The sequence below is a fragment of the Physeter macrocephalus genome, unplaced genomic scaffold (genome assembly GCF_002837175.3).
Source record: "Physeter macrocephalus isolate SW-GA unplaced genomic scaffold, ASM283717v5 random_1260, whole genome shotgun sequence".
Lineage (NCBI taxonomy): Eukaryota > Metazoa > Chordata > Mammalia > Artiodactyla > Physeteridae > Physeter > Physeter macrocephalus.
In genome coordinates, this window is record NW_021147054.1 from 13,769 (window position 1) to 22,903 (window position 9,135).

Sequence of the window (9,135 nt, forward strand, 5' to 3'; positions counted from 1 at the left end):
GGCTGGCGGGGGGGGCGGGTGGGGGGGGGGGGGGGGGGGGGGGGGGGGGGGGGGGGGGGGGGGGGGGGCTGTGCCTGCGACCAAAAAGCACCTTGAGGGGGTGGCCTTGGGGCCAGGGAGCTCGTTGGGAGCGGGGTGGGGGATGTCTTGGGGCCGGAGAAGTCACTGGTGGGCACTCTAGAGCTAAAGGGGAGGGGTTTCAGCCATCTAGAGTGGGGCCGTGCTGAGGCTTCCCTAATACTGCATGCAGATGGTGTCGGGCATCAACGTGTACGGCATCCTTCGGGCACCGCGCGCTGCCAGCACTGAGTCCCTGGTGCTCACCGTGCCCTGTGGCCCTGAGTCTACCAACAACCAGGCTGTGGGGCTGATGCTGGCACTTGCTGCCCACTTCCGGGGTGAGGCTCAGGGGCTACTGCTGGCAGGGGAGGGTTTGGCCACCGCCTCAGGCCCTGCTGACCCTGCTTTTGGTCTTTAGGGCAGATTTACTGGGCCAAAGACATCATCTTCCTGGTGACAGAACACGACCTCCTGGGCTCTGAGGCTTGGCTTGAAGCCTACCACGACGTCAATGTCACTGGTGAGTGTTCTTGCCCTGCCCTGGCCCCCACAGGGCCACCGTCCTCACCAGCCCCTTAGTGGCAGCTCATTCGCCTGCTTCTACAGGTATGCAGTCATCCCCTCTGCAGGGCCGGGCTGGGGCCATCCAGGCAGCCGTGGCCCTGGAGCTGAGCAGTGACGTGGTCACTAGCCTCGACGTGGCTGTGGAGGGGCTCAACGGACAGCTGCCCAACCTGGACCTGCTCAACCTCTTCCAGACCTTCTGCCAGAAAGGGGGGCTCCTGTGCACGCTGCAGGGCAAGGTAGGGCCGCCTGCCTGGGGAGCACAGGGCCTGTGGGCAGGGTTTATCTGACCTGTCTCAAACTCTCTAAGCTGCAGCCCCAGGACCGGACGCCAGCGGGTGGGCCGCTGCGGGCTGCGCAGACGCTGCTACTCATGCTTCTGCGGCAGGCCTCTGGCCGCCCCCACGGCGCCCACGGCCTCTTCCTGCGCTACCGCGCGGAGGCTCTAACTCTCCGTGGCGTCAACAGCTTCCGCCAGTACAAGTACGACTTGGTGGCAGTAGGCAAGTAAGTGCCTTCTGGTCTCCCCTTTGCATACTCGGGGTGGGGTCATGGGTGCCCCGGGGTGTCTGGCCAGCCGTGACCCCAGCCCGTGCCCGGCAGGGCTCTGGAGGGCATGTTCCGCAAACTCAACCACCTCCTGGAGCGCCTGCACCAGTCTTTCTTCTTCTACCTGCTCCCCGCGCTCTCCCGCTTCGTCTCCATCGGCCTCTACATGCCCGCCGCCGGCTTTTTGCTCCTGGTCCTCGGTCTCAAGATATCCTCTGCTTCCTGCTGTCCGTTGTGGCCAGCCTCCGGCCCCCCGCTCTAGGCTTGGGGGAGCTCTCCAAAGTGGGGCGGGGGAGTGGGAGCGAGCCCTGGGTCCCCCACCGGGCAGAGCCCGTCACAGCCCTCGTCAGGGTCCTTGACTCATCCACGCTCTGGAACTGTGGATGCGGCTGCACGAGGCTGGAGTGGGCCCTGAGGAGGCTGGGGGGACCTCTGGGTCCAGCCCTGCCCGCCCTGCGACACAGGTGATGGCCCCCCACTCCTGCTCTTGGGGTCCCGGGTGGGGTTACTGCTGCCGCTCGGTCTCAGCTGGCGGGGGGACGGTGAGGATCCTTGGGGCTCCCCGGGCCCGGATCCGTCTCCAAGTGCCCGTGTGCCCTGCAGCGCGTGGGGCTGGCCTCGCTCGTGGCGCCCTTGCTGATCTCCCAGGCTGTGGGCCTGGCCCTCTACGTCCTCCCAGTGCTGGGTCAACACGTGGCCGCTGAGCACTTCCCCGTGGCTGAGGCCGAGGCCGTGGTGCTGACGCTGCTGGCCGTCTATGCGGCTGGCCTGGCCCTTCCACACAGCACCCGCTGGTGAGGAGCTGGGCTGGCTGGGCGCGGGCAGGGTGCGCCCTGGACACGCAGGCGGCTGCCCCTGAGCCCCTTGCCTTGCAGGGTGCTGAGCACAGAGGCCCCGGACAGGAGCTGGATGGCGCTGAAGCTGGTGGCCCTGATCTACCTGGCACTACAGCTGGCCTGCATCACCCTCACCAACTTCTCCCTGGGCTTTCTGCTGGCTGCCACCATGGTGCCCGGCGCTGCACTCACCAAGCCCTCCGGGCCCCGGTATGTGCCGGTCCGTCCCCACCACAAAGCCCGCCGTGACGTGCCCCCCACCTCCAGGGCCTCTGCCCCTCACCACAGACTCCCCCTCACGCGTTACTCCTCCTCCCCCCACACGGCAGAGCTGCCCTTGACCTCGCTTCTCCACACAGGCCGCTCTGCGCTGCCCTGCTGGTGCTCACAAGCCCAGCAGCTACGCTCCTGGGCGGCCTGTTCTTGTGGCAGCAGCTGCAGGAGGCACCGCTCTCCCTGGCCGAGGGCTGGCGGCTCTTCCTGGCGGCGCTGGCTCAGGGCATGCTGGAACACCACACCTATGGCGCCCTGCTCTTCCCGCTGCTGGCGCTGGGCCTCTACCCCTGCTGGCTGCTCTTCTGGAATGTGCTCTTTTGGAAGTGAGGAAGGCAGGCGGGGATCCCCCACACGTCCCATGTTCTTGCTTTCCTGGGAAATAAACAGTTCTGTTTAGCTGCCCCTCGGGCTCCGGTCACTCTGTCTGCCGTGTACGTGGGGCCCCGGGGCCTGCTATAGCAAGAGGCTCTGCCTGCAGGATTAGACACCCTGCTCAGCCTTTCTGGTCCACTTACTGATGGCAGGAGGGAGGGCCCCAGCTGCATCAGCCTTGGGAAGAGGTCCTTGGGTGGATGCTTGGGGTGTGGAAGTGGCACAGGCAGACCTGGCCGCAGCCCCAAGTGCGCTCTCCCAGCCTTGGAGGTCTGTGCGCATCATGGCCCAGTGCTGTGCAGGAGGAAACACGACAGGCAGGGCTGGGAGGCCTCACAGGAGCTGAGACACCCAGAGACCACACAGCACAGTCTTCAGCGCTGGAGCTAAGAGGTCGAAGGAGCTGGAGCGGGCTCCCTCCAGAGGAGGAGAACGGCGCCCCAGCCAAGGCCAGAACCTTGTGTGGCCTTGGGATGGAGTAAGAGGAGCCCCTGGCCCGGCTTCCTGGGGGCCCAACCAGCCCAGGCCGGGGGCCCACCCAGCACCACCCAGAGCAGACAGGCCACGGAACAGGGACCACCTGAGCACCGGGGGTTGGCGGGGGGCACTGATGGGCTGGTACACAGAGAGGTCACTGGTTGTACCAAGACCCCTGAAAGGGACTGGGGTGTCCAGTGTCCATTCGGGAGGGGAGAAAAGCAAAGTGTAGCCCCCTGGTGACGCCATGGCCACATGAGGCTAAGAGACCTCACCGGAGGGCCAAGGTGCCCCTGCCAGCGCCCCATGGCAGCGAGACCGGTACCACCTCCTACAGGCCTCAGAGTTGGAAGGGAGACAGGGATGCACTGCCTGGAGCATCAGCTCAGGACCAGCCTCCCTTCCTTCGGGACCGCATCCCGGGATGGGGTGGCCTGGAAAGTCTCAGCGGGGAAGCTTCGCCCCCGGCCCCCGCCCAGGCCCACCTCTGTGGTGGGGCTTATCTTCCTGGGGGGCTCCCCTCAACAGCTGGGGGGTCCCTGACTCCACAGTGGGGGGCAGCACGTGGAGGGGTTCACTTTGGGGCTTCTCACTGCTGAAGGGCACATGTGATCTGTGTCCAGAGTGTTAGGGATGGGGTGGGGCAAGGGTGCTGGAGGCCCACTGGGACTAGCAGCCTGTCTTTGGTCTGCTTGTCTTCTAGTCATTTTGAGGCTAGAGGAGGACTTGGAGCCCCACACCCTGCACCCCCAGAAGTGCCTCCAGACTGGCCTCTCTCGGAAATCTCCCCTGATAAGGCAGGCACCGCCTGTCTGTGGGCTTCCCGTCTTCCAAGGCGCAGAGAGATCTCTGCTCTGCTGTGGTCTCCTGTTGTCTCTGTCTTTGTGGACTGGCGTCTAATACAAAAATCTCTTCCACACATTTTTTTTTTCCTTGCACACGTTTTACCTGCATTTTGGCGCCAGTCAGTCATTTTTAACTGGACTTAGGCAGCCACTTAAAACGCAAATCATGAAAATACCTTACATCATGAAACATGCAAGCGGGGACAAAAGCTATCCGATCATCAGTTGTTTTGAGCTTACCCGTACACAAGAGCTGGAGGGGAGCCATGGGAGTTCTGAAGCTGATATGTTGGGGAAGCAGAGCTTCTGCTCTGATTTTCATTGAAGTCGCTCGTGCAATACATTTTAAAGCGAAAGAAAACGTCAGGCTGTAAAGATACAGATGAGACGTACAGGGGATGAGCATAAGGCCCCGCTGGCTTCACTCTGAAGGTGCTTGCTGCTGGCCCCCATGTCCCTTCTTAGTCACGGCGCCCTACTTTTGACGTGAGCGCGGGCACACCGCCAGACTCTGTGCAGCTAGGTGGGGTCGTGTGACCGCTGTGCCCACAGGACCTGAGCCGGAGCTTCACAGGTGAATTCCATGCGGAGACTTCAAACAGAGGATGGCCCTCTGAGCCGCTTCTCTCTTCTGCCCGGGGCCACGTGGGACCGGAAGCCCATCTGGGACCTGAGCTCCAGCCCAGGCTGGGGGTGGAGATGAGGAGGGGCTCCCTGACCCTCCAAAGCCCTTGCTAAACTGGGGTTAGCCGTCGCCCAGGGTTGCTAAACTGGGCTTCATTTGCAAGAAAGAAACAAACTTCTACTGTGTTTAAGGCGTTGTTATTGGAGTTTTCTGACACCTCAGTCTAGTTCGTGCAAGAGGGACTATCGCTGAGCCCAGCTCACATGGGGCTCTCAGGCGGTGAGCAGCCGGCTGCATCTAGAAGTGTGTGTGTCTATTGTGTTGGTAGTAAGTGCTCATTCCTTGGTCTTGGTCGCTTGCCTCCCATGCCCCAGAAGAGCGGCTCTGTGGCACAGGCTTCGTCTTTCTTCCTGCCTCTTTTCCAGCACAGAGCCAGGGACGTGGTGGAATATTCATACGTATTTCTTGAATGAAAGAAGGAAAGAATCAGAGGGAGCCCTTGTGGAGGTCCAGAAGGAAGCCCAGGGGGCAGACCTTTTGGCTTCCACAGGGGCTCCTGTCTTATGATATGGGGTGAGGGCCCGGGAGGTTAGGGTGCAAGACTGGAGAGGTCCTGAGCCAGGCAGGACCCACCTCAGGACACCCAGCAGCTTCCTCACGACCAGACCCTCTGCAGACGTCCTCCTGCTGTCCCAGGTTTCCTCTGTGCTTCTATCAGACCCTTTGCCAAGTCACCCCATTCCACCTGGGGCTTCAAGGTGGGGATCCAGGGCTGCCCTGGGGGCCTTTCTCTGTAAGCCGCCCCCGCAGGCTCCAGCTGCCCTCATGCCTGCACTCAGATCCTGTCTTTCCTCTAGGCCTCTGTCCTGAGGCCACGTCCTGTCACCTCCGCCTCCTGGATGTGCCATGGTCACCTTTAAGTCATCTCTTCCCAACCTGAACACCTCCCACCCCGCGTGCATCTCCTCCCCTGGTGCCCTCACCCAATCCTGGACCTGCGGTCACCTTGTCTCTCTTCAGGGGATGCCTGTCGCCTCCAGGATAAAATCAAACCTCCTTACCTTGGTCTCCAAGGCCTGCCTGGCCAACTGCCTTGTTCTTCAGAACATTTTTATTGCCCCCCAGAAGGAACCCTGTACCCCACTTCCCCCTCCCCTTCCAGCCTCTGGCACCGTTAACCTACTTTCTGCCGCTGTAGATTTGCCGAATCTGGACTTTCATATGAGTGGATTCATGCAGTACAGTAGCACCCCTTACCTTCGGGGCTTGTGTTCCAAGACTCCCAGGGGATGCCTGAAACCCTGGATAGTACTGAATCCTATCTGTTCGTGTCTTCCACCCACAAACTTAACGCTTTTTCCATCTTAACCAAATTCTTATCATGCACTGCGGCCATAACTTTTGCAGTTTTTGAGGTGCCTCAGCAAAACTAGCACGAATTTCTTTTTCCTTCACAGTTTCACGGATAGAAGATTGGTTCTTAGCGCAGATCTTGGCAACCTCAGCATACAATTTTTTTCCTTTCCTTATTAAGTTGAGGACTTTCACCTTTTCGCTTAAAGGAAGCACTTCATCTCACTTAAAAGCTTCTCTTTGGTTTACCTGAATCGCAAGCATCACTACTCTTGCACTTTGAAGCCATTCTTAAGTAAAATAAGGGTCACTAAATGTAAAACAGCTAGCTAGTGGGAAGCAGCCGCATTGCACAGGGAGATCAGCTCCGTGCTGTGTGGCCACCTGGGGGGGGATAGGGAGGGTGGGAGGGAGATGCAAGAGGGAGGGGATATGGGGATATATGTGTGCATAGAGCTGATTCACTTTGTTATACAGCAGAAACTAACACAACATTGTAAAGCAATTATACTCCAATAAAGATGTGAAAAAACAAATAAAATAAAAGGGTCACTTACTTGAACACAGACACTGTGATGCCTCCACAGTTGATCTGATAACCCAGATGGCTACTAAGTGACTAATGGGCAGGATATACTGGACAAAGGGATCATTTGTGTCCCAGGCAAGACAGAGGAGCGGGTGCAAGATTTCATCACTCTACTCAGTATGGGAAGTATTAACATGTTAGCAATATCAAGACTTCCAACCTGTGAACACATGATGTCCTTACATTTATTTAGGCCTTCTTTAATTTCTTTCAGTAATGTTTTATAATTTTCAGTGTACAAAAGTTGTTAAATTTATTCTTAAGTATTTAATTTTTTCTTTTAATTTATTTTTGGCTGCATTGGGTCTTCGTTGCTGCACTCAGGCTTTCTCTAGTTGCAGCGAGCGGGGGCTACTCCGTTGTGGTGCGTGGGCTGCACATTGCGGTGGCTTCTCTTGTTGTGGAGCACGGGCTCTAGGCGCACGGGGTTCAGTAGTTGCGGCACGCGGAACTGCAGATACAGAGGGCTGACTGTAGAATTATAGGTGGATTTTCAACTTTGCAGAAGGTCGGGCGCCCCTAACCCCTGCGTTGTTCGAGGGTCAGCTGTGTGAAATAGTAGTTGTGGTACGCGGGCTCAGTAGTTGCGGCTTGCGGGCTTAGTTGCTCCGCGGCGTGTGGGATCTTCCCAGACCAGGGATCGAACCCGTGTCCCCTGCATTGGCAGGCGGATTCTTAACCACTGCGCCACCAGGGAAGTCCCCTAAGTATTTAATTTTTTGATGCTATTGTAAATATAATTCGTTTCTTAATTTCATTTTCAGTTTGTTCATTGCTGGTGTATAGAAACACAACTGATTTCTGTATATTGATCTTCAGTCAGACTTGATGAACTCATCCATTACCTCTAATATCAATAGTTTGTGTGTTCCTTAGGATTTCACAGTTGACCCTTGAACAATGCAGGGGTTAGGGGCGCCGACCCTCTGCAAAGTTGAAAATCCACCTGTATAACTCTACAGTCAGCCCTCCGTATCTGCAGTTTCGAATCCTCAGATTCAACCAACTACAAATGGTGTAGTAATGTAGTGTGTACTTAGCAAAAAAATCTGAGTATAAGTGGACCTGCGCAGTTCAAACCCATGTTGTTCATGGGTCAATTGTATGTAATTCATGTTATCTGCAAATATAATTTCATTTCTTCCTTTCAAATTTAGATGCTTTTTATTTTATATGCCTGCCTAATCGCCCTGGATAGACCCTCCTATATAATGCTGAATAGAAGTGGCAGGAACCAACATCCTTCTCTTCCTTCTAATCTTACTAGGAAAGCTTTCAGTCTTGCACCATTGAGTATATTAGCCATGAGGTTTTCATAGATGTCCTTTATCAGGTTGAGGACGTTGCCCTGTATTCCTGTTTTTTTGAGGTTTTTATCATGCAAATGTGTTGGCTTTGTTTTTCAAAAGCTTTTTCTGTGCCTATTGTAACGATCAAATGTGGTCCTTTTCCCTTTATTACTATTATGTGTTATATTGAGTGTTTTTTTTATACATTGATTGATGTTTACATTGATTTATATTTACATTACTGAGATAAATCCCACTGGGAAAAAGATGTACTGCATTTTTCAAGCATTGGGTTGAGTTTGCTAATATTTCGTTGAGGATTTTTGTATCTATATTCATATAGGATATTGGCCTGTAGCTTTCTTTCTTATGATATTTTGTCTAGTTTTAGTGTCAGGGTAATACTGATCTCAAATAATGAGTTGGGAAGTATTCCCTCATCTTCTATTTTTTGGAAGACTTTGTGAAGTATTGGAGTTAAGTCTTCCTTAATTTTGGTAGAATTCACCAGTGAAGCCATCTCATCCTGGGCTTTTCTTTCTGGGAAGTTTTTGTTGTTGTTGTTGTTGTTGTTATTTAATTACTAGTTCAGTTTCTTTACTTGTTATCGGTCTATTTAGATTTTCTACTTCTTCTTGAGTCAGTTTTGGCAGTTTGTATCTTTCTAGGAATCTGGCCATTTCACATAGGTCATCTAATTTGGGGGCAAAATTATTTATGGTGTTCCCTTATAATCATTTTTATTTCAGTAAGGTTGGTAGTAATGTCACTTTTTTCATTTCTAATTTTAGCAATTTGAGTCTTCTCTTTTTATGTTAGTGAGTCAAGCTACAGGTGCGTCATTTTTGTTGAGCTTTTTAAAGAATCAACTTTTAGTTTATTTTCTCTGTTGTTTTTCTATTCTCTGTTTCAATTGTTTCTGCTCTAATCTTTATTATTTCCTTCCTTCTGCTTACTTTGGGTTTAGATCGTCTACCTTTTGTAGTTTTTAAAGTTAGAATGTTAGGTTATTTATTTAAGATCTTATTATTTTTTTAATACAGTAATTTAAAGCTCTAAATTTCCCTCTTAGCAGCTCTCTTGATGGTGCTAAGTTTTAGTATGTTGTGTTTTTGTTTTTATTCATCTCACCCAGAGTATTTTTTAATTTTCCCTGTGATTTCTTTTTTTTTAATTTAATTTTTATTTTTGGCCGTGTTGGGTCTTCGTTGCTGCACACGGGCTTTTCTCTAGTTGTTGTGAGCAGGGGCTACTCTTCATTGTGGTGTGCAGCTTCTCATTGCTTGGCTTTTCTTGTTGC

At 53.9% G+C, this 9,135-nt stretch overlaps 1 protein-coding gene across 2 annotated transcripts in view; it reads left to right on the plus strand.

The window, feature by feature from the left end:
• GPAA1 (glycosylphosphatidylinositol anchor attachment 1) overlaps positions 1 to 2,680 on the plus strand; it is a 3,616-nt gene extending 936 nt beyond the window's left edge. Inside the window, exons 4-12 of one of the 2 annotated variants that reach the window (XM_028487334.2) lie at positions 251 to 398; positions 479 to 580; positions 667 to 863; positions 941 to 1,131; positions 1,228 to 1,381; positions 1,542 to 1,637; positions 1,777 to 1,967; positions 2,049 to 2,219; positions 2,369 to 2,680. In XM_028487334.2, coding sequence (XP_028343135.1) covers positions 251 to 398; positions 479 to 580; positions 667 to 863; positions 941 to 1,131; positions 1,228 to 1,381; positions 1,542 to 1,637; positions 1,777 to 1,967; positions 2,049 to 2,219; positions 2,369 to 2,612 — 1,494 coding nt within the window. In that variant the 3' untranslated portion in view covers positions 2,613 to 2,680. Of the gene's footprint in view, positions 1 to 250; positions 399 to 478; positions 581 to 666; positions 864 to 934; positions 1,132 to 1,227; positions 1,382 to 1,541; positions 1,638 to 1,776; positions 1,968 to 2,048; positions 2,220 to 2,368 lie in introns of both variants that reach the window. The other variant, XM_024117505.3, reaches the window with a different exon arrangement.
• The last annotated feature ends 6,455 nt before the right edge of the window (positions 2,681 to 9,135 follow it).